This window comes from Triticum urartu, chromosome 3 (assembly GCF_003073215.2).
Source record: "Triticum urartu cultivar G1812 chromosome 3, Tu2.1, whole genome shotgun sequence".
Taxonomy (NCBI): domain Eukaryota; kingdom Viridiplantae; phylum Streptophyta; class Magnoliopsida; order Poales; family Poaceae; genus Triticum; species Triticum urartu.
Window position 1 is genome coordinate 18,365,435 of NC_053024.1, and position 25,847 is coordinate 18,391,281.

General features: G+C 45.7%; 1 protein-coding gene across 1 annotated transcript; it reads right to left on the reverse strand.

The window, feature by feature from the left end:
* Positions 1–3,655: 3,655 nt before the first annotated feature.
* LOC125547701 lies at positions 3,656–4,534 on the reverse strand. The gene has a single exon (XM_048711501.1). It carries the CDS (start codon positions 4,409–4,411, stop codon positions 3,884–3,886), a length of 528 nt encoding a protein of 175 aa, XP_048567458.1. The 5' UTR covers positions 4,412–4,534; the 3' UTR covers positions 3,656–3,883.
* Between the last annotated feature and the right edge of the window lie 21,313 nt (positions 4,535–25,847).

Genomic DNA, 25,847 nt, shown 5'->3' on the forward strand with positions numbered 1-25,847 from the left:
GGGTTGGCCTGAGTGGCCTCCGGCGGGCGTACGTGGTACGTACACGTCCCTGCCGACACCGAGATCCCGCGCGGAAATGAATACGGTACCACGGCTAGCACTCCCGTTAACGTCGTGCCGTCGTGGTCCGGCGCGGGCAGGCGTCGCGTTCAAGACACTGACCGCTTTAACTCGCGCCCCGGGAAAACGAAGTTGCATTTCTCCTGTGCGTACGTACGGTGCGTGCTCGTGAAGAGCGCGATGTGATGTGATCGGTGCCGGCGCCGGAGCATGGATGGTCGCCATCGCAATCCCGTGGTGGCGCTACTGCTACTGCGACCTATGCCAGCCTCTTTACGATCACCACGGCTATGGCGTGCACGGCAGTAACAGTGGTGCCGAATTAACAATGGTTTGTTTGTGCATTGCGGGCGCGTGCATGTAGCGCAGGCATGTGTATGCCGCCGTGCCACACTTTAGCCGCCGCGGTCGACAGTTCCTGCCGACTAGGATTAGTTGTTTTGTAAATATAAAGATAGGACGAAAAGGGGCGCGATCTGCGCCGAAATAATTTTGGGCTCGTGATCATTGCCGAACAGCTAATGCCGGAACCCGAGCAAATGATAAGGCCTCTTTTGATTCATAGGATAGGATTATTATAGGAATAGGAATCTTGTATGAAATGAGATGACATGTATCTCAAATTCTATGAGTAGGAATAGAAAATAAGATGTCATTTGGTTGACATCAAAGGAATTTTTCCATTAAGTATAGGCTTTTTTTTATTTTTCTATGAAATGTGGAGGATAGGAACCAATCGTATGTAGAAATAGGAATCCATTCCTATGAACCAAAGAGCTCTAAAGGGAAAAAATCCTCTAAAAATCCTATTCTCTAGATTTTTTATGAAATTCCTACAAAGGCCTAAGGAGTAGATCGGTCAGCTTTAACTCCCGGCCGCCGAGCCGCGCCAGTCTGGTGTTGTTAGTTTAATAATGACGATGATGGTCAAGGTATCAGCTGGCAGAGTCGAGCTGTACTAGTAGTACTAGGAGCTAGTAGAGGTAAAGGCAAAGTGGCGAGAGATTTGGCGGTGATTGCGACCGCGCGCGCGTGCCGGCGGCAACCAACATGCGAGCGAGCGGAGCACCGTACCCATGACTACGACGCAGCGGCAGCACAGCAAAGCATGGCACAGCACGGGTCGGGTCGAGGAGATTGGCGGACACCGACCGGTCACCTAGCTAGCCGGTAAGTAGCCAGCGCGCGCACATGACACGTCCCTCTCCCTGCCCATGTCGGCGCGCTCTGGCAACGGGCCGCCTCCCGTGTCCCGGGGAGGACAGGCGGGCGGGGCTCACAAAAAAAGCGAGCGAGGTGTGCCTCGGTCGCTGTTTGTCCGTCTACGTGCTGCTGCTCCACGCCTTTCCTTCCTTGGCCACGTGCAGTTGCGGTTTGGTTAAGCGAACACAACAATGGCGATCGGTTTAGGTTTTGGAGAAGATAGTGCTGTGCTGGGCTGGGCTCGGGATCGGGGTGCGCCGGTGCGTGCGTACGGCGGTGGCGATCGGGAGCGGCTGACTTTTCGGTGGGAGGGTGGGTCGACCGATCCTGCCCTGGCGACCTTGCGTCTGCTCGGACGGGAACAGCGCAGGCACAGCGATGCGTCAATCGGCCAAGGATCCGATGTAGAGCTCCAATTGATTCTAGTACGGCGAGTCGGGACGGCGGGAGGTTGCCAACCAAGCTTTGCTTGCTTGCTCTGTACGTGCGCGCGCACATGACCCGTCGGCCGTGCACCGCGCGAGTACGGGCTACAGTCTGCAGCAACAAGGCATTGTATTTTGCGCGGGAAAGCTACTCCAATGAACACATCAAAATCTATCCTTACTGACACGAATTGCGCGGAAGTCATGTACTCCCTCGATTTCAAAATAGATGACTCAACTTTGTACAAAATTGAGTCGTCTATTTCAAAACGGAGGGACTAACATCTACGTACTTTGGATTTTCTTTTTAATTATTTAAATTGCTTACGACATGTGTACATTGGGTGAATTTGACTACTAGCAAATAGCACGATGTCCAATCCAACTGAGAGCATCTTTTGTTGGGCTCTTGCTATGGTGCGTCGGGGAGATGCCGCCACGATGGTTACGCGGTATCTTGGAGGTATGGCTGGAGCCAGACCGAGATGAACTTCCCGGAGTTGGAATCGGTCGATGAGGCTCAGTTCATCGCCCCTCCTATATAAATCATTTTTCATGCGTAAGAATAGGTGAACCGCCTGGCTGTTGTGTCGCGCCCCGCCGGGGCTAGGATGCAATGTACATGCAAAAGTTTATCGAGGCCAATCCGGGCCTCGTGACGGCGGAGGTTGCATTCCTCGCCAAGGACATGACGCACAAGGAGAATGAGGAGCGTTGTCACAAGATCAAGGCCGAGGTCGATGAGTTGTTCGACCAACTCGATGGGGCGGTTGATGCGACGAGGAGGAGAAGGAGGTGAAGTCGTCTACCGACAACGACCACATGGCAAGCCCCTCCGGCTGAGGGGTGATCACGACGACAACTTTGATGGGTACCGTGCGCATGCAAAGACATCTTCCCTCGTGACGGTCTACTGCAAAAAATGAGTGGTAGTTTCATGATGCATCATAGTAACGTTTAATTGTCCATTTCAAAAAAAAACGTTTAATTGTCTATTTGAAATTTAGATGCATGGAATGAATCATGCTTCAGTTTAAAAAAAAATTGGCACCACTTTCACATCATGTGTTAAAGCAGCAAGAGCCGGATGCCCCAAAACCATCTCTCCTCTACCCTAAAAATGTTTTGTCGTCACCAAGTTTTTCAAAATTTTAGGTTCGTAGGATAGAAAATTCATTGGAAAATAGAAAAAAGTTATTGGTGATGAGATAGACATGTGCATCACTTCTTGTAGGAAAGAGATGTTGCTTGGTTTATTGTTTTTTTTCATCATTAGGTCCGGCCTAATGTTTTGCTCTTTGATATGTGATGGAAGACATGAATCCACTATACAAAATCAAAGGGCTTTATATAGAAAAAAATAGAAATCATGTCCTATAAAATTCGTACAAAACCAGAAAAGGGCTTGACAGTAGCATTTTGCGGTTTTATATTTCAACCATTCGCATGCTGCAACTAAACGTACATTACATACTCTTTCGAAGTGCAACCGCGGTTCCACGGAAACGGAGACAAGCAAGGCGATTCAGCCACATATTTGCTGACATGGGAACGCGCCGTGGTTCACGGAAACAGAGTTACAGAAACGACGCGACTCTGGCATTTGCTGACATGGGAACGCACTCCACCTCCACCTCCAGAAATTCAGGAGCGCCGCTTCCTTTCTCCGCGCCGTTCTTGCTTCGTTTGCGCGCGCAAACCTGGCGTTCTAGCCCGCCCAAATTTTGGTCTCTTTCTGGAGGCAACAGGCGGAGGCAGGCATATCGTCCCGTTCCATTGAAGCGATCAAACCAACAGCACTGTACTGTACAGTTTGCCACCCTCAGGCCCGGAGCCCCCGTTTGTGCGTTGCTGATGGAATGCAAGTCCTAATCCCTGACGAGGCACATTACCGAAGAAAGCACACGAGAATGGAAGCTAAACGCGCAATAACAAAGCCCAAATCAAGACACGGGACACAAGTAGGGTACGTGAAATTGCATCGCCGTTGCAAATCTCTTTTTGTTTAGCGTTAACTAGCTTGCTCCCTCGCTCGCCTAAGGTGATTAGTGGCCTCCTCGATCAGTCCGTTCCCCGTTCCTGTACCGCAAAAGCACTAGTAGTGGTAGCAGCTCCTATCTAATTTCTCTCTCGAAGCGGAAGGCCTGCACGCCGAATGCCGCCCGCCCGCATTTTGCGACGTCCGTCGCTTCGCTTCACTTGGCGGCGTAGCTGGGGATCTCGTAGATCTGGTGGATCCGCCAGATGTCGTCGTCGAAGACCGAGGGCTCGGCGGCGGCGGGGCCGACGCCGCCGACGGACAGGAAGTCCTCCTCCACGAACGGGAACCACCCCAGCAGCTTCTCCTCCTCCACCCCGAACGTCCACCACGGCGACCCGTCCATCTCGTCCCACTCCGCCGGCAGGCCGCACGCCACCTCCCCTCCTCCTCCTGCGCCTGCGCCGACGCACACGTCGGGCACGACGGGCGCCATCTCCGCTGGGGGGGAGACGACGGCGGAGGTGGCAGCAGCAGCAGCGGCAGCGGTCGCTGTCACCGCGGCGGCCTCGCGCGCCGCGGCCGTCTTCTTGCCCGCCGTCGCCGCCGCCTTGGGCTGCCGGGGCTGCTTCGCGCGGCGCTGCGGCTGCGGCTTCGGGTTGGGGTTGGGGTTGCTCCCGGCGGCGGCGGGGTCCTGCGGCTCCGGGTCCTGGGCCTTGGGGTTCTGCGCCCTGGTCCGCTTCATGGCGCCCGGCTAGAGTCCGGAGAGCCCTCCTCTGCTAGCTCTGGTGGAGGGGAGGCGGCGAGGGGAGAGTGAGAGCGCCGGGGGAGTGTGGGGGTGGGGCTGGGGTGATACGATGGTGCTTGGGCTTTGCGGCCCTTTTGTACTCGCAGCGGCGGGGTGGGGTTCGGGTCCGGTCGCCCTTTTGGCGGTGCGGCGAGCCACTTGGTCGACACCGGTTCGGTTCAGCGGTGTGCGAGGCTGGGCATTGCTGGCCTGGTCGCAGCGTGCACGCCGCCGCTACACAGCCGCCTTCAGCGCTGGCCGCGTGCGTACGCCGCACCGGGTCCATCCGTCGACCCGGCCCCGTGACGGCGACTCATGTGGATGTGCATGCAACGCAACTGGGCCTGGTGGCGACCCGCGCGGCGCGGCCGGCCACGTCGCTGTTCTTCCCAGCCTCCCGGTCGACAAGGCGACGCGGCGATGGCAATGGTAACTCGCCATCCCGTGCATTCCGTGACAAATTCACCCTTTTGCTTGTGTCTAGTATGCCAGTACGAGTTATTGCACGTACGCACAGACGGAGATCGCGCCCGTGTTGCACGACATGTGCCGCCGGCGTGCGTCGCGCGGATCCCGTCGCGGCTCACGTGGAGGCGCCCGGAGGCTCGGGCTCGGGAAGGTGAGCGCCGAGGGCGGCGTGCATGTGCAGACCGCATGCCGACACCGTGAAGCATAATTAAGAGATCGGCGTCCAACAATGCATGCTACTATCATATCATCGTCTCATCTACTTACTAGAACCTGCAAGCGCCCGAATCCCACCGGTTTTCTACTATCATATCATTGTCTCATCTCATCATAATTAAATGTATCTAATAATAGCTCGATAACACTGGTTCGTACGTACTAGTACGTGTACTGAGCCGGTGGCGTGGTGCAGCGGTACCACCACCGGTCGTATCTCGGCATTAAAGCGATCGACGAGGGGGCTATTACTACTTTACTTTAAGGGGCCGACATGAGGCTGCCCGTATGTCGGCAAGTCCGAGAATACAGCAACTGGCCGACGGACTGAGAGACGTGGGGCTCGCTCAACTTGGCTGCTGCAACAAGTGGGCGGTGGCGCCTGTATTTTTATCGCGTCGATCCATCGTCGACGACGACGCCACTCTGTCCCAAGAAGATCCGGGGCGACAGCCGAGGCTGGGATTTGTCTTGGCTTCGGTCCTCCTGTTATGCTCTGGCATGGCGCGCAACTTGGGCGGTCCCGGGCGCGACTGGCCTGGTCGGCCCCGATGTGCCTTGCCTGCCTGCCGCGCCGGGGTGGTGGGCATGCGTCGGCGTCGCCTGCGCTGGGCCGCTCGCCTCATCGACCGGCCCGGAGCTGTCCAGCCTTTTTGCGTGCACGGAAGAATCAACCACACCGGTCCGTCGGGCGACGCACGGAAGAATCAACGAGACCGACATCATCGTCGCCCCGTTCCCGGCCCAACGCGTGCCCAACTTTTTTGCAACCTATGGTCGTAGCCAGGTATCTATCTCTCACCGTCTCCGGTCGGAATAAAAAAATATCTGTCACCGCCGGCCGGCGATGAGCGATGCACGGAAGAATCAACGGGATATCATCGTCGTCCCGTCCTCGGCGTGAATGACCTTGCTCGAGATATCTTGCCTCCTGGCCCAACGCGTGCCCAACCTTTCTGCTTTTGCAGCCTAGATTGTGGCCAAGCATCTCTCGCCGTCTCCGGTTGGAATAAGGAATGTCTATCCCCGCCGGCGATGAGTGCTACCCTTGCCTTACCTGGCGGTGGCGAGATATTTGGTGCATACGTGTTCGTCGTGTGCTATCGGGTGTGTTCCCGCAAACTGTACGCCTATCACCTGGGGCTCCATCTCATCGGCCAGAGCCTCTGGTGCGTGCAGATCTGCGATTCCGTGATGGAGAACATCGTCGTGGTGGACACCTAGCGTCTCGAACGATTCATCATGTACAAGGTCCGGGGATCTCTCAACCCTGCCAGTGTCCTGTGGACCGGGATCAAGATTGGCAATGCCCCCAAGCTAGAAGTGTTCGGGTACTTGGACTATCATCATAGTTACAAAAAAAAAAAGAGTGACACAAACGTTGTGTTCAAGCATCTCCAACAACAGCCCTATAATAGCGCAAAAAAATTGCTTTGAGTAAAATTGAAGGCATCACAAAGTGTTTTTAGGGCAATCAGAAAATGTTCATCTCCAACAGTAGCCCTAAAATAGGGCACCACTGCTCCAACAATTGCTATAAAATAGCAACATTCAACGCTGAAATCGCGCAGGCGGTGGTTAGGGAGAGGTGGGTTGCAGCGACTGTTGTGGGAGATGCTCTTAAAACCCATTGGCAATTCAACTCTCATTTTATACAAATCCTTGTTTGTTATACATATTTCACTATACAAATAATGTTTAAAGAGGGACGAACGATAGGGAAGGTCAGGGAAAAGCCAATATCGTGATTCGTAGGTTGAACCACGCAGGAGCTATGGCACGGCTAATATTCTTGGACGCTGTCTGAAAATGCAACTAATCCTCGGGTGGTTTTGATAATTAATAACAACATATAAATCATTGATCTAATGCACATTGATAATAGATTTCAGAGAAGTTAAATGATTGGCATGGCAAAGACTAGTGGATGTGGACCCCTCAAAATGCTAAGGACAGAGATTGGCAAAGCTCCATGACTCTATATTTTTGGTTAAGTGATTCAAGATCACATTGAGTCCATTGGAAAGGCAATACTATCAGAAGGGGATGAGATTTTGATCATGAGTCAATTGCTCAAAATGCTTAATGATATTGCTCCAAAACTCTCAACTACTTCTCTACTTCACTCCTATCCAAAACCCGAAATATCCATCTCGGTCCCACCGAAACACTCCCATCTGGACCCACCGACATGAACCATACATTGCTACACGCCAAACCTTAACACTTCGGTACAGTCGAAATGGATCCCAGTCTCACCGAGATGACCTGACCAAGTTTCCGTGATGAAGTTGCTTCATTTCGGAACCACCAAGATAAACCGATCAGAATTTCCGAAACAAGGTCTTGCCCTAGTAATTGCACTTCGGTCCCACCGAGATGTTCTGTTCGGTCTCACAGAAAAGCCTAACGTTCAAGTCTTTTGCACTAGTCGGTCTCACCGAGATTTTCATGTCGGTTTCACCGAGTTGGGTCAAAGACTTGCAACGGTTGGATTTTTTATGTTGTCTATTTATCCCCCTCCACCACCATCTACTCAGAGAGAGTGAGCCATTAGAACGAACCACAACTTTCACTACTCATTTTATGAGAAGAGAACCACCTAGTTATGTGCTGAGATCAAGAGATTCCAATCCAAACCATTCGAACCTTGATTTCTAGCTTTTTCCAAATTGCTTTCCATTCATTCCTCCCATCCACCAAAGCCAAATCTTTGAGAGAGTGTTTGAGTGTTTTGAAGACTATCATTTGAAACACAAAGAGCAAGGAGTTCATCATCAACAACACCATTTATTACCTTTTAAAGAGTTATGTCTCCTAGACTGGTTATGTGTCACTTGGAAGCCTCCTAGAGATTAGAGATTGTGGAGTTGAACCCAAGGAGTTTGTAATGGCAAGGAGATCGCCTACTTCGTGAAGATCTATCCGAGTGAGACTAGTCCTTCGTGGGCGCAGGCCATGATGAAATAGACAAGGTTGCTTCTTCGTGGACCCTTCATGGGTGGAGCCATCCGTGGACTCGCGCAACCATTACCCTCCGTGGGTTGAAGTCTCCATCAACGTGGATGTACGATAGCATCACCTACTGGAACCACGACAAAAATCGTCGTGTCTTGATTGCGTTTGAAATCTCCGATCTCTCCTTTACATTCATATGCAAAGTCTTTACTTTCCGCTGCACAACTCTTAGACTTGCATGTGTTGGGTGTACTTGACTTGGTACAATTTCTAAAACTTGCGTACATCTAAAATTGAGAAAAGAATAAGTTTTTATTTGGTCAAGTAGTCTAACCATCCCCCCTCTAGACATACTTTCAATCCTACAGTATGACACCTTAGTTGACCTAAGCGTCCCTTGTAGTCCTTGTGTTGTGTTGGCTTGCTCTCTTGTGCCTTGGTTTTGCCGTGGATGCAGCTGGGCCTGATAGGATGGACGCAACCGATGTGGTAGTGGAAGTAGTAGAGGTCCTAACACCCCTCCTACCTTGAAAGGCGAAAGCCAACTTATTCCCAAGTCGCCGCCGTCGAAAAGCACCGGCAGATATCATCTTCTCCTTCCCATGAATCTGATTAAGGACTTGAGCAATACGTTGTGTTATTGGTGTGATGCCAGTTGCGGTCAAGAACCTCCGCGGGAAAGCCAAATGTCATTAAGAGCGGGAAGCACACTAGATATCAATGACACATGAAAGACATGGTGAACAAATGATGTCTTACGAGGTGCGTTTTTTATGTGATGCACTAGACCACTTTATCAGGGCCGAAAGTAGCGGAGTGAAAGTTGATGATTGCGGCGCTTTACCAACGGCAGTTGGATATATGGTTGTAGCTTAAGGAAGAACATGTCACCCCTTGAAAAGAAGCGCTTAGTGTGATGTTTGTCAGCTTGAAATTTCATGCGACGCCAAGCAACGTTGTAACTGGAACTGGGGGAGTTCTAACATATTGATGCATTCTTGAAGCCACTCTTGGAACTCTGGAACAAAGCACACATCAGAACTGTCAATTCCCAAGCATTGTGGCTCATGCCCATATAGGACCTTGAACGTAGACATGCCCAAAGCTGAGTGATAGCTGGTATTATACCAAAACTCTACCAATACCAGCAAACTACTCCATTTCCTAGGAACATCGCCCCAAACATTTGTAGCTAGATATTATTGCTAGGACGTCACCGCAAAGTTGTTTCAATGGCACCCCTAAAAGAAGCTCCTTGGATGCAGACGTTGCTGCCAACCAATGTCCAAATCCGTCCTTGAAACTCAGTGTAGATCTTCTTATTGTCGGTGTAATATTTTTGTTGTCTTGCCACCTCCCCCTCCCCCCCCCTTCCCAACACATATGTAATGGAAATCCTAAAATCACATAAGCAGATTAATTTATTTTTTTCACCTGCACACATAGGCTTTTAAGAATCAATGTGCATGTGCTTGGGAAAGTCTATAACAATTGACATACGTGATTATGTGTCGCTGGTAGTGGCCCAGAGCATGCACCTCGACTGAAGGACCTCCTAACGGGCTTACCACTTTACAGGTACACTGTTTTTTACATCTAGAAAACGAAATATATTTTCTAAAAAAACAACATATACATTCCAATATTTTTCTAAAAAAATAAATGTAAAAAATGTTTACCTTTGTTTAAAAAGATTTTTTGTAATTGAAAAATATAATTACACCTTTTAAAAAGTTCATATAATTTTTAAAAGGGTTTACTCATTAAAACATTAATATCATTTCAAAACCTATTCGTGTTTTTTAGGAGATTTTTTATTTACAAATATTGATCTATTTCATAAAAGTGTTCATTTATTTTAAGAATGTCCAGGTTCAGGATATTTATGAATTTTAAAAAGTGTGTGTGTAATCGTAATTCTTAAAAGTGACCCTGTCCTTCAAACAATCCTTGTATAATTAAAAAATTGATATTCTTGTAATTTAGAAAGTCTTCCTGCAATTTTCTTAAAAAATGCACACATTGTGTTCGCAAATGAAAACTGCGCACATATTTGAAAATTGTCTATACATTCACCGTGTTCTGTATGGAGTATAATGCAAAGGTATATTGTTTGAAGGAAAAGGAAAATGAAGAAAGATGGACCGTGGTAGGTAGGTTGGAATTGTGACGGGGGTCTCTCTGTTCCCGGTGACGGGCTGGGTTCTGTTTCTTACGTGGGCCGCCGCGGTGGTGTGACGCGGACTGCAGTTTTCGGCAGACTGGTGGAGAAAAATTCCCTTGCTCGCCTCCTCTTCCGAAGTTCCGATCCGCTCGTCTCCGTTGCTCGAGGCCCCGCGTTCATGGAGGACACCGCGTGCACGTGGATCGTTCCGTGGGGGCATGTGGCGTCTGTGATGATATAGTGCTCGGACAGGTGATCCAGTGCTTGAGAGCAAACCCACTGGCCACGGTGCGCCGTCGAGGAGAGGGAGCACTCAGGCATTCTGCGCGGCGACTTATAAAGGTACTTGGTTCTTGTCCATCCTTTGCTCCTGGCCGATGACGATGATCTTTGCGCAGACCGTGTCCATCGCGTCGGCAGCTGCCGCGCGAGCCACCTGTTCGACGGAATGGCTGGCAGCAAGAACGTGTATGTGGCTGGCGGCAAGGACTGCTTCGAGGATCTCCCGGAAGGTCTGCTCGAGCTGCTGCTGCTCGTTCATTCCACCGCGGGATGTCGCGAGGACGTCCGTGCTCGCGCGCCGCTGGGGCAACCTCTGGAAGTCCATGCCAACCCTGATCTTGCCTCATTCGCTCGAAAGTGCCAAGGCCCTCAACAATTTTGTTAGCAAGCTGCTCGAGTGCCGTGATCAAAGCTCACCTCTTCGTGAATGTGATATGACTTGCTTTAGGGATGATGATTATGTTGGGATACTCTGCCATGATGGGATACTTTGCTATGTTGAATCTTGGGTCCTGTATGCTGCCTCGTGCGAGTGTCGGTCCTTCGAGTTGCAATCACGGGTCCTGATCGTATGCCTTTGAAGCTATCCAACAACAGCGTCGTATCCCAGCAGCTGACAAGGTTAGAGCTTTGCCGTGTAGAGTTTGGCGAAAACCCTCTAGATGTCTTGACCTGTCAGGCGCTAGAGGTGTTAGAGATAGAAAAGTCGTATGTCAACCTTGGCGATGTCTTTTCTAATTCTTTACGTCATCTGAAACTAAGAACATCGAGACTGTATTCCACACACACACACATAAACCACGGAATCGCCTTTCTGCTCCAGGTCTTGGAGAGGCGTGATTCTGGACCATGGTTCCGCCGAACCTATGGTCGACGCCGTACGATTCAACATCCTGCTACATATGGATGCGCGTCATACATTATTTAACATGCAAACAGCTCCCATCATGCATTTTTTAATCAATCATGCACGGATCCTTATAAAAAGTGTCCAGAGATCAATGGTGTCGAGCGTAGGTTTGGCTGAACCATGGTTCCGTATAACATTTTCGCAGGTCTTGTTACCTTTGAACTGGCTGACTGTTATGAGTGGACTACGTTGCTTGAGAGTCTACCATCATTGGTAAGATCATTTATCAGGATTCACCTCTGTTGCGAAGATGCTTGTTATTGTGAAAAGTACCTTGGGGATTGTGGTAAGGAGTCATGTGACGGATGCTACGGGGAAGATGATCGCTTTGTGCTTTTTGAAGGTTTGTCCGGCGCGACGAATTTGGAGCTGATAAGTGATTGGTCTTTGGTATGTTTGCTCTTTTGCCGTCTTCTTGTGTTGATAGCCATCCAACATCGCATCTTTGTATCAGATATAAATAAATCCAGCTATAATGTTAAACTTGCTCCTAATGTCCAATTGCTTGTTTTTCACGGATCCACTCTTTTTAGCCAGCATGTTTCTATCCAGACATCTCCTAAAATTTGGTTGTGAAGATGGTAGTACATTATAAATTGTTGCTAGCTGATACTTCGGACATCATACTATACGGAAGCATACAAGTAAGATTATTTTATGAGCTATGCTAGTTTTTGCTAACACTTTACATGGTATGTCTTAATATATGTTTCTTTTCTGAGTAAACTAAAAACTTGTAAAACTGTAATGTGTAACATTCTATCTGCCCACAATTGATTTACCTGAGAAATAAAAAGTCATTAAATCATTTTTTAAGTCGCCGAGGGATTTTCTGTCCACCTGAATGTGTACAGCACCGCGGACGCAAGCCTCGAATGCGGGCGGGCTGTGTGGTGACAGCACCACCTTGCCAACCGAGCTACTTCTGAATTTACTTAATTATTGTTTCCTATCCTCTGCAACTTTGTTTTTCAGTTTTTCAGGAAGGACTTGAAATGGTGCCCTATTTTTGGCAAGCTAAAAAACTGTGTTGCTCAATGAATGGTGCTTGACTGCTAACTTCACTGGACTAGTTTACTTTCTTGAGCACTCAACAATTCTAGAAAAGCTTACCCTTCAACTTCACTATGACAAGGTACATGATTTTTCATATATGATATCTTTTGTCGTTCAAGGTGCCATGTAGAGCTGATTAGCAAAATCTTGTTCATGACAGGATTTTGACAGTGGATCAAGTGAAAGCTACAACCCAATGGAATCTTTCTTGGTGTCGAAGCATCTCAAGGTAGTTGAAATCCATTGTAGCAAGGAGGATGAAAGGATTTGTCAAATTGTGAAGATGCTTGGTATTCATGGAGTAACTCCTGCCCAAATTAGCATCCAACATGATTCTTATCATTCTTCCTGTACGTATCTGTTACTACAATTCACCGATGCTTATGTAGTCCACATGTGTGAGTGAAATCAAAAAGTAAACCTTAAATATATTTAAAATTTGAAAACTAGACATTGAACTATTTGTAAATATAGGAGTCGGAAAGTTCAACTAGAATGTTATCACATCCACTTTACATGTTATACTGAAAATGTGATTTGGTCAAAGCAAGTGGAAAGGTAAAATAAGCAAATAAACAATGTGAGGCATTTTCACTATTTAGTTGAAATGGATCATTTAACAGCTCATCCTTCCTGTGTCTGCATAGCGAGATCAAGCTGTATGTTTATCGAGTCTTCCAAACAATTTCTTTTGCTGTATTTGCCACTCGTTATTCAATCGTACCTTCTCAAAAAATTTAGTCTCTACTTGCATCTGCTCACTGTGCCTTCTATGGTTTACTCAGGTTTCAGTTTCGAGCAGCGGAAGTAGATCAGATGGTCCACCATTCCTGGTTGTTCAGACTTCCATGTCCCTTAATTAGTCGCAGGGTTCAGCTTCCTTCCGAGGTTGCTGCAATTTGTCTACCTGGATCGTGTGCCTTACTCTGTTCCATTCATAAGAAGTTTGAACTCCTGTCGAGATGCAATGTTGCACTTTTGCCCATTTGCTGAACTTGTGGCCTCAACTGGTTTACCTTTTGAAGACCTATGATCTATTTATACATTTCAGCAACCTTGTATCTAGCTTAACTTATGCAATGTGGTCCTCGTTTTGCTATATCAGGTTTGGTCGGCTGCATGAGATCTGACTGAGATTGATGTGAATACCATTAGCTATATAAGAAGTTCAACACTTCCATTTGTGACCATTATAATACCAAGGTTCAATTAGTCTACTCCATTTTCTGCTAAAAATGATCAATGTGGTACCCGTTCTGCTATATCAGGTTTGGTCGCCCTTGAGCTCCTCTGACCCCAGCCCCCTTCTCTGTTCGTACCATATTTTTTCTTGGCAGCGATCTGGCATTGGGTGTCTTTGTTCATAGGCAGCAGAGCACACTTCGTTATATTTTTGTGGAGTATTGAAGGCTGGAAATTATGACGTGTTCAGAAATTGTGGGAGCTGACAGACAAGAATCTGGTTTCATTCGTATTTTTCATGCTCTGCTATTCGGTGCAGGGTATTTCTAGAATTTTTTCGCATTTTCTTTATGGGGTGCGATGGAAGGTGTGTCTGACATTCTCTGTGTTCGTTATTTCTTGCTTCTAGAGTGAAGAAGGGTTTGAAAACTTGAGACAGCTGCTACGCTGTTTGTTCAGAAGTCAAGAATATTATTGGACTTTGATAAATATTATTAGGACTTCGTTGGCTGCACCTTGATCTTGGTGTACATATGCGTCTTCTGAATTTTATCTGTGGCGGTTCTAAATACGCATGAATGATGACTTGGAAAGTGTTATGTGTCCTTCTGATTTTCTCAGAAAACAAGTGCCGTGAGGATATCCAACTGTTATTCAAAATCTGAACTATACTTACACTGTTATTCATAATTTGAACCAGCTTATTTAGAACGGTGTGCACTAGCAGTCCGTAGAATTCAAGGAATAGAAGTCTTTGATATATCTGTCCGATGTGGGTATTGTTAACAACTATGTTCTGAATGAAGTTTGCAGATTATTGGAATATAGCACTAACAGTCTGTGAAATATATCAGTTATCATGGCTTACAGAATAGAAAATTTCAGTCTTAGCTTTTCATAATGGATTTTGAATCTTAGTTCTTTTTTTGAACTGTTTTACTCCCTCCGATCCATATTACTTTTTTTTTAGAAAAGGAGGATGACCCCGGCCTCTGCATCTAGGAGATGCATACAACCACTTTATTGATTATTCTCGATGACCTTACAAAGTATTACAACAATGTGCCTGAATCCACCATCTTGGCAACACATGCCGCTACTCCTATCCAAAATGATGAAGGGGTGCTAGCTGGGCCACTACCCAAACCACTCACCTAAGCCTAACATCAAAAGCCGGAAGCCGAAACATATTCGGAAGCCCCAGCCGAGCCACATACCGGGTCTGGGACACAATCCGGTCAGACACACTCGTGTGTCGTCGCCGCCATCTTCCACAAGTCCGTCTTCAGGTCATATTGAGGCTTCTACCTTGTCTGGCCACTCAGCCATCGACGTCACCATGACGCCAGACAGCAACCTCCTCCTGCGCGAGTCCATCTCTGCGCATCAGACGCCGAGTCTCAACAGCACCACGCCGCCGAGATCCGCCACCTTCAATGGGAAAGATGAAGCACCGCTCTACCAAATCGCCGTCCTCTAGTCCCTCGAGCCCGTGTGCATCTCCAAGAATGACGCCCCCATGGGGGAAAACGACACCAGAGAGCCGCCGTCATCCGATCTACTGATCTAGGGTTTCCCCCGGAGATAGCAGAGAGTGGCCTTGAACATCTCCACGACGATGCCTTCAGGAAGGGAACGGCGCAGACAGCGTCGCCATCGCCGGCCTTGACACTAGCCAATAGCAGGTTTTCACCTAGATCTGATCGAAAACCTCCATCTCTCGTGCACGGGTCGCCGCCGTTCTTGCCGGGATCTGGATGATCCCGCTTGGCAGATCTCAGCACGGAGAAGCCCCCCCACCGAGACCCGTCGGCCGAGCAGGGGAGGCCGAGGCTGCGCCCACAGGTCAGATCCGCGATGGATCCAAGCCCGCGCCACCGCCCCGGAGTCAGCCCGGCGCGCAGCCGCCACCGCCTGCCGAGGCTCGCCGCCGCGTGCCCCGCGCCCCGCCACCGCTCGCCGAGGCCTGCCGCCGCAGGACACCGCCGCCTGCCGCCTAGATCCGCCGCCCGCGGAAGAAGGGGGGGGGGGAGAGGGAGTCCCCCCGCCGCCGTCGTCTGCCACGCGGATTTCACCCGGCGGCGTCACCCGGCGGCGGCGCGAGGAGGGGAGAAGGAGAGGGCGGCGGCGGTGGGTAGGGTTGGAGGCCCCCGAGTCGCCCAGGGCGGGGGCGACGCGAGGGACGAACGCCTGCTCGGCTGGTCTGGTACAATAGTAGGGAGTGGCTCTTCTTAGCAAAAAATTCCGCGAGTTTTACTGGATGATGAGAATGTTTACATGCATCATTACAGTTTCTTGTGGCACACTGAGCCAAATATGCCTACCAGCACCTGGAGACAAAGAAAATCTAGCAAGCTTGTGAGCTTCAAAATTTTAATTCCTTTATTCATGAACATAGGCAATTAGGCATGCTTCAAGGGATTGCGTGCTTGTCTCACATTGATTTCTTAGACCACCTGAAGCCAGTCAGAAGCGATGTACAATTTCCGTAGCAACAAATCCTCAGCCAAGGCAAGGACCTTGGTGCGGGCGAGTGCTTTTAACACTGGAGCATCATTGATCCCATGAATACAGCCGATGAAGCTCCAAAAACTGTGACCAAGTGATCTCTACGCACCGCCTCAACAGCCCCAAAATCATCGATTCTTGAGACGGCTGCATAATGCATATGCGTTCAACTTTGACATTCCAACAGTAGATGGTAGCCATTCTTGATTCGTAGGCACCGCTGCTCTCATCCGAGGGAATGATGCATTGGAGATTTGCAGAAGAAGTGCCCACAGAATAAGTAGCCCACTAGTAGCGAGCGCGACTGCACGGGACCTCCTATTTCGCGCATTGTGCGACGCTAGTGTTGGTTCTTATTTGGCGCCTTAAGTGTTGGTTATAGTGCTTCTGGTAAAAGGCACACCCCCTTCCAACAAAAGCGAGTTTTGTTGTAACGTGTCGCTCATGTAGAGATCGTACTTTCTCGTTTGCATAACATTATACACATTTATATCGTTAGTTTTTTTCCTCACCCATTTTGGGAACCTTCAAGAAGATTCCACTACTGTTTTAGCGGTTTTTCCTAGGACGGGTTTTGTTTGTTTTTCCCTTCTTTGTTTTCTTTTTCTTTTTCTTTTTTTGCAAAAAATCATGAATTTATTCAAATTCTTAAACTTTTTAAACTTCATGAACTTTTTTTGACATCCGTTAAATTCATAAACTTTTTCGAAATCCAAGAACTTATTTTTCCAAATAGGCAAACTTTCTTGAAACCCACAAACATTTTCCAAATTCACGAACTTTTTTAAGTATGCAAAGTTTTTTAAAATTCATAAACTTTTAAAAAATTGTTAAAATATAAAATTGGCAAATTTATTGAAACTGCAAACTTTTTTCAAATTCATGAACTTTTTTGAAACCTGTGAATCTTTCCAAATTTGTGAGCTTTTTTCCAATTCATGAAAAAAAATCAATTCACAAGATTTTCAAAAATTGCAAGGTTTTTTCCAATTCATGATTTCTAAAAAATTTAGTGTACACATTATTTTAAAACTATATATATAACTGATGCCCATGTCAGTACAGTAGGAAATAGTGAACGGGGAGGAAAAAACCAACGAACCCGTGTGCAAGTGAACAGGGGCGAAAGAGGGAGAGGTGGCAATAATGGGCCGCGGCCAACTATGTAACTAAGTGACCACCGCCGGCGGCCTTGTGTGGGGCGAGGCAGACCTGTTTGTTTTTCTTTTTTTTTCACCTCTTTTTCATTTTGGCTTCTTTAAAAAATATTCATGACTTTCAAATTTTTTTCTCAATTTCTAAAAAAATGCTTAAAAAATAGGATATATTCTGATTTCAAACAAATGCTCCAAAATTTGGTAAAATGTTCAAATTTTGTAAATGTTTTAAATTTGTAAAAATGTTTGAGAATTCACAAAAATTCACAAAATTCATAACATGTCCACGGATTTAAAAATATTCGAATGTTGCAAAAACGTTAGATTCAGAAAAATGTTCATTAATTCAAAAAAGGTTCCCAAATTCTAAAAATGTTCATAAAATTAAAAACGATTCTTGGATTTCCAAAAATATTCACGAATTTGGAAAATGTTCTCGGATTTCAAAAAATTATGAAGAATTTGAAACTTATTCTTGTATTTTTAAAAAATCATGGATTTGGAAAGTCACAATTTAAAAAATTTGCATATAAACTTGAAAAATAGGGCGCAATTTAAAAAAAGTCATGAACTTGAAAAAATATCACAAATTTGGAAAACGAATTGCGGATGTGAAAAAGTTCATGTGTTTGAAAACAACTCCAGATATGTGGGAAAAGTAAAATGGAACAAACAAGAAAAGGAAGAAGTAAGATTTTTTTTTTGAAAAAATGGTTCTAGGAATAACCCGGAACGTTCCCAAACCGGTGGGGAGAAAAGACCGGTATGGGTCGGCCCGTAGAGAGCATGAGGCGTGTGGTATGCCACTGTCAGTACTATGCACCGAATAGGACCGGCCAGCACGATTACAACTCACAAGCGATTAGCTAACGGGTAACCTGTGCTTCCATGAGAGAAGTACAATTATGCTTCAACTAGAAGCACAACTGTGTTTTCATGAAAAAGGAGAAGCACAACTTGTGCTCCTCGAAAAGATAAAAACTGATATTGTAGTTCCATGAGAAGCACACTTGTGCTTCCCCGAAAAAGAAAATGACAACCATGCTTTCGTGTTCCATTTTTTCGTTTATTTTATTTTCATTATTTTCTGGGTTTCATTTCTTTGGTTTTTTAAAGAAATTCGACGGAACCTATTAATAGGGGATCTAATTTCTAAGATCTGGACGTGAGAAATCCAAAAACAAAAACAGTTTGTAATTTGGACGCATTGTTCATGAGATAAAACATTTTGAAAGAAATGAATTTATGAAAATTAAGAAGAAAGTCCGAGATTGCGATAAGTGACGCACATGTAGTGTGTCACTTGTCAACACCAGAGAAATGTGAAAATGATCATTGCAAAGGGTACCTCTTAATTAGTGATTTCAGTATAACTCACTTACTGCGAGACATTGGGAGGGTCATCAATAGTGTTCCTTTAATGGGCTGGCCCATTACACTTTAGCACTGATTCTCTCTACCAATGTGTACGTTTTGCCCTTTTAAAACCATGTAGTGCAGATATGTACTTCCTCCCGTCATTTTTACTACGCGTATTAGATGTGTGCCAAGTCAAACTTTGCAAAGTTTGACCAAATTTATAGTAAAAAAATATAACATCTACAATATCAAATATATGTACCATGAAACTTCATTTCATGATGAATCTAATAATACTGATTTGGCATTGTGAATGTTGATATTTTTTCTATAAGTTTGGTCAAAGTAGAGATAGTTTGATTTCGGACAAAACTTATATGCAGACTAAATAGGACCGGAGTAGCACTGGTTCTCCTCTATGAACTGCACTACTGCTTTTAGTTCTTTATATTTTGAATTTTTTCATGAAATGTAAAAATGTTCAAGCAATTTAAAAGTTGTTCCTGTGGTTCAAAAAGTGTCTGTGATATCTAAAAAATATTCACACGTTTAAAGTGTTCTTATGAAATTTTTAAAAATATTTGTGAAAACGTAAAAAAATCACGTAATTAAGGTTTTAAATTCAAGTCCCATATTCGGTCACGTTCGTGTTTAACAGTCTTGCTCCCAACGTGGTGAGGCATCTCACATAACAATGACTATGTCATGTTGATATGAGGGTGGACTAAAATTTCATCATTTATATCCGCACAAGCATTGAACAGGTATTTTATTATTATTATTATTATTATTATTATTATTATTATTATTATTATTATTTATGTTGATGCAAATGTATTTTTTTGCAAAATTTTTGCTATTTATTATTACCCTTTAGTTTGCTCGCAGGTACTTTATAGCCTCTAGGTAGATACACATGGTTATATAGTTGCTTGAGTATTCTTTACCTGAACATGCGTTTTAGGGGGTGAAATATGTCTTCCTGAATAGCGCTCTGTATTGGGACTCCTTGCATTTTGTAATCATGAGAAATCGATCATAATTTGTACTATGAATATCTTATGGGTATACAAGGAAAGTTTTATAATTGTCTTTAGTGCCATGGCCGTCTGGCCATCTGCGCCATTGGCAGGGAGAGAAGGCACACCACGCGGGAGGATGAGGTGGGAGATGAAAATTCCCCTCCCACCTGAGCGGTTGGCGAATAGAGAGTGCTCCAAACCATAAATTATGGTGATCTGGAGCCGAACAACGACTTTGTTAGAGCGGTCTTTTCCCCGAGAATCCTTATGTAAATGGTTATTATGGCACTCAATATAGTGACTCTAATAGAATTTCTCTTAGAGTCGCCATACTGGCCCCATCACCATAATAGTTGTAGATATGGTGATTCTTGCAAAAAAAGAAAGCACTCTAGCTAACAGACTTGTTATAATTTATGAAGGGTCCTCCATATTTGACCTCTTAGCCTTCATACGTAGCATCTCGGGGCCAATGTTTGGAGTGCACTCCATATGACAGTTGTGTGTGCGCGCGGAGGAAACATTACGTGATCTCCACCTCACATGGGGATATTAGAGAGATTAAAAAAACTTGTTTTATTCCGAAAATGCTAAATGCAGGACGAGCTCCATGAAGCATTTTATTTAAAAAAAAATGAAAATCACATTTTGAAGTTTCAAAAAGTTCTAAAAAAAGCACACACATTCATATGGATATATATACTACATGTGTTAAAATTTGAAGATAGCATACAATATGGTGAGAGCTACAGAAAAAAGACAAAATCATGATTTTAAAAATGATGAACCGTATGTGCACTGCTCACTTAAAAAATGCACGAAATTGTCTTCTTTGTGTAGCTCTGACCATAATGTATTTCAATGTCAAACTTCATACACATGTAAAACACATCCATATAAACATGTATGCTTTTTTTTTCCCAGATTTTTTTGAAACTTCAAAATGTGATATTTGTTTTTTTTCTTTTTCAAAACAACGAGCTCCACGGAGCTCGTCCACCAAAATGCACTACTCGTTTTATTCACAATTTGGTCTCAAAATATGGAGTCTCTTAGTTTGCGCATCACCTTGGCAACCTCCACACTCAATATCTATACAAAAACAGTCAATATATGACGACTCTACTAAGCCTGCTCTTAGCATCTCCCAGGAACGGTGCTACTTGTTGTCTACGATGCCAAGTGACAGTGACACCACATAATTTGGATTAGCAGCACTATTGTGTTTGCGTTTAACTGTGGTTTGTTTACATATACCCACATGTATATAGCTTTGACATCACTAGCACCGCCACTGGCATCTCCTACGCTTATATCCGCCCACACGATAGTGTGAGGCCTAGAGAACAATGTATTGCACCAGCACGCATATGCCCGTGCCCATGTCGGACAAAATTACTGTTACGACCTAAAAGACTAACAAAATCTTGATTTGACCTCGTTTAAAAATATTCAATTTTGACCTCTTTGGGTGACGCCAACATCCCTGGCGTCTGGCCCCTGGCCCGCACTGCCCGCCTGCCCGTTGACCTACTGACGTGGCAAAGGGGCCAGACGCCAGGAACCCTGGCGTCTGGCCCTGGTAACTGGATAACCCCACGGGCCCATCCCACTCATCCCCAACCTCTCCCTGGCGGCGGCCGAAGCAAGAACAAAGAGTTCTTTCTCTCTCGCCCCTCTTCTCCCTCACACCAAAGCCCCCCTTGATCTACTCCATCCTCCACCCAAATTTGTGGATCTGAGGCCCCCAAGCATCCTTGAGGTATTCTCCCCTTTTCCCTCCAATTTGTTTTGGTTTTCCCCTCTCTTTTTGGATGCATTATTTCACAATAGGTGATGTTACATGAGTAGATATATTCTTTGTTCTAGGAATATGTTTGTAGTTGGTAGATGATTATGTAGATAGTGTAGTTGGTAGATGTTTGTATTTTTCCACCAATAGACTTAGTTTGTGATTTTTTTTGAATTATAGATGATGTATGCATGTGCTACTAAATTAGCTATATGTTGAATATATAGATGTCATAATATTTGTTTGAATCTGAGAAGAATATATTGGTTAAGCAAATATATTTAGAAAAATATTATATGTGTGAAGTGGTATGACAATATAGTTGAATATATAGATGGCATAATATTTTTTACAAAAGAGATGATGAAATTTGATGATTATGTGTGACATGATTTAAGAGAAGAAAATTTGGAGAAATTTTGCATATATAGATTGCATATGAAGAAATTTTGCATAACTTGGAGAAGCAAATTCTACCGTTTGTAATTGTAGTTCATGTTGTGATTTGTTTGGTAGGATGGCGGATGATGATGGACCTTGGTCTGGCGGATTAATCGATGAGTGGGATAAGGAGCATCGTGCTCGTGCCATTGAGAAGGGAGAGGTAAGAAGCAAGACTTATCAATTTTCGTTGTTTCTCATTTGTGTTCTTGTATTGATTAAAACATTACTTTATTTGCAGCTTGTAGTTGCTATGCGCATGAGGGGTCATTCCGCTGATGACTTTACTTACGACCCGCGGTACGAGCCTTACATTCGGAGATTGGTTCTTCTCCCATTCGTGTTGTAGTTTATGCGACGCGCTCAGCCGGTGAACCACGCGGCGCTGACCGCACTTGTGGATCGTTGGAGGCCGGAGACTCACTCGTTCCACCTTCCATTTGGGGAGATGACGATGACCCTTGAGGACATGGCTATGATAAGCGGCCTTCCTATCAACGGACAAGCTGTTATCGGTCATGTCAGTGCCGTTAATTGGCGAGAACGGACTGACATTTTAATTGGTGTTCAGCCCGACGCCCCTGAGGAAGGCAAGGCCGATACCGCGAGAGTGAGGCATTCTTGGCTAAAACTGGTCAGAGGAAACACCAATCCGTGCCCTCATGATGCAAATGACGTGGTTGTGCAGCAGTACGCGCGGGCCTATCTATGGTATGTACTAACCAAGGTAGTCTTCTCAGATGCAACCGAGAACTCGGCCCTCTGGATGTTCCTGGAGCTACTCAATAACTGGGATACCAGTATAGCTGGGGTTCAGCCGCACTAGCATATTTGTATCGTCAGGTAAGAGATATTTGCAACCATTTAACTTGCATTTGTCATGCACCTCCATATCTAACATGTTTGTTTGATTGCAGCTTGACTTGGCGTGTCGCAGGAAGGGAGATACATCCTCATTGGCTGGGTTTGTTTGGAGCCTATCCGTGTGGATGTGGGAGCGGATCCCGGTTGGATGGCCCGATATCAAGAACCCCAACATGGCAAACCCACGGGGTAATCATGACGGTATGCATGATGATGATCCATATCGGCGCCCTACGCTTGCTTACTATTGGGAACAAGTGACAATGTACACAGGAAGCTCGCATGTGCGATATAAGTGCTATATGAACGAGCTGGACACCTTGACTGCTGAGCAGGTATAGAGAAGTTCGATGAGGCCAAATTTAGTCAAGAATGAAACTTGTATCTAACAATGTATCTCTTTGTTTTGCAGGTACATTGGTTGCCTTATATGGAAGATCGTGACTATGATCTTAATGAGATGTGCACGCGTGATAGCCATCTTTGGCGGGCAAGGTGCCCAATGATATGCTTCTTCGCAGTCGAGTGGCACTTTATAGACCGTGTGGCAAGACAATTTGAAAGAAGATAAGGTATTCCAATTGAGGAGAGCAACGAGGAAACGCTATCTTTGCATCGGTGAGCAAGCATGCCTTGAGTATGTAGTAGATCATTGAATAAGTCTATGTTTGCTAATGCTTTGTCCCGTGCATCATTTGTAGGTTCGATCGAAGGAACAATTAGGATATATCAGATTGGGCAAACAAACACCGTGCGTGGATAGAAATTTGGAATCAAAGAGACACGTTAGTGCAATCAGAGAATACACCTCACAATTAGTCAGCATATCTGAAGTATCAAGTGTGGTATGCGGATCGTTACCGGTTAAAGCTAAAGCCTGGTTGGACTCACGAGGAGTGGTCAGAGTTGGTGTCTGAAGACCCGGAGACTGCAGAAGGTTATCATACCTTCAACACGGCTGTGAGAGACACCAGAGGGGCTCACGTTGACTATGCACCGATGCATGACGAAATGGTAGTCTGTTTGACCTATTCTAACAAACTTGCATCATGTTCTCTTCTTTCAAATACATAAGTTTGGTGTGTTCATGAATTGCACGACAGAGAGTTGCTTCTGTGCGTCAACGATGCCAATGTTGCACTGAGACATCCACCTGGTGGTGTATTATCTGAGAGGACTCTTAGGACCACGATGGAGGTGTGACCAATATATTATAAAAGTTTCTTTTCACGGATTATTTATTTGCATCTCATATCATAGCGTCTGGCCCTGGTGTAGTAGTTTTTTCATTTTGTTCATATTTTGTCATAGCATAGTATCGAATGACATAGATATTTTGTTTTAGCAAACACCTATATTATCGAATGAAAAACATTAGTGTTCACATAATAGCAAATGACAAACATTAGTGTTTATATAATAGCAAATGACAAACATGGTTATCACATAATCTCAAATTTCACAAATAGTCTCGAATGAGAAGTTCATCACATACAATGTCTCGAATGACATAAGTAGTTCATGACCACGATGGTCCATGATAGTTGAAACGACATGAACATCACATATAACTCGGTTTCCTGTAGCAATGCAAGTCATCAACCCTTTTCCATCCCCATTCTTGCAGCATTTCTTGAATCTTGTCATCATCAGTTATGTCAACCAATTTTTTCCCCGGGGCCATCTGACTGCTTCCTGCTGACGTAGTACACAAAATCCTCTTCCTTCAACCCTTGCTTCAACATGAATTTAGTCTTCAACCAATCGAAAGTGAGGTCCACTTCACTAACTTGCACAACACATGGAGACAAGCCTTGGACATGAACAACAGGGCTAAGCACCCACTGAGTACCCTTAGCCATCTACAACACACAAATCTCTTAGTACCTAACCTATGATACATTAAACCACGAGGAAAACAAATTAGGGTTTACACAAAACTATGATATATTAAACCAACCAAAAAATGGGGGTGGAGTTGATTTACCTTCTAGTTTCGAAATCCTGAAGATCCAATGGTGAAACTGGACCGATTCATGAGAGATTTGAGGGGGGTTAGGGTACTGGATGAGAGCGAGTGGATGAGAGGGCTAGAGGTGAGAGTGAGTGGAGATGAAAGGAATGAGAGGGGTAGAGGTGGAGATGAATGGATGAGAGGGCTAGAGGTGGGCCCAAAGAATCTTATCCATTCGAAATTTGCTCTCTGGATAGGGAGCCAGACACCAGGGACCTTGGCGTCTGTGTGCACACTTGCAAATAGGCAAAATGCTCTCTGGATAGCGACCCAGACACCAGGGACCTTGGCGTCTGGGTGTGTTGCAAACTGGCAAAATGCTCAGACATATCATACATGTGTCTGGTCTCCTGCGTGACCAAAATGAGCCAGACGCCAGGACCTTGGCGTATGGTCTGGATAGGGACCCAGACGCCAGGGTTCCTGTTGTCTGGCTCTCTGGATCGGGCATCAGCCAGATCAGACAGGTGTCTAGTCTCCTGTGTGACCAAAACGAGCCAGACGTCAGGGACCTTGGCGTCTGGTCTGGATAGGGACCCAAACGCCAGGGTTCATCAGCCAGATCAGACAGGTGTCTGGTCTCCTGCATGACCAAAACGAGTCAGACGTCAGGGACCTTGGCGTCTGGTCTGGATAGGGACCCAGACGCTAGGGTTCCTGGCGTCTGGCTCTCTGGATTGGGCATCAACCAGATCAGACAGGTGTCTGATCTCCTACGCGACCAAAACAAGCCAGACGCCAGGGACCTTGGCGTCTGGTATGGATAGTTTGCACATAATTTGCACATAATTTCAAATAGGTTGCACACACTTTTAAACATTGGAAATTAAACAAAAATATGAACAAAGCATAGTTTGCACATAATTTCAAATAGGTTGCACATAAGTAGTTCATGATCACACAAGGTCTCGAATAACAAGTTCGCACATGATGTCTTAAATGACATAAGTAATTCATGACCACACACGGTCTCGAATGACAAATTCATACATTAAACAAAG

Bases quoted from the DNA above. Each gene is read 5' to 3' on its own strand.
- LOC125547701 (XM_048711501.1), bottom strand. From the start codon at position 4,411: ATGAAGCGGACCAGGGCGCAGAACCCCAAGGCCCAGGACCCGGAGCCG.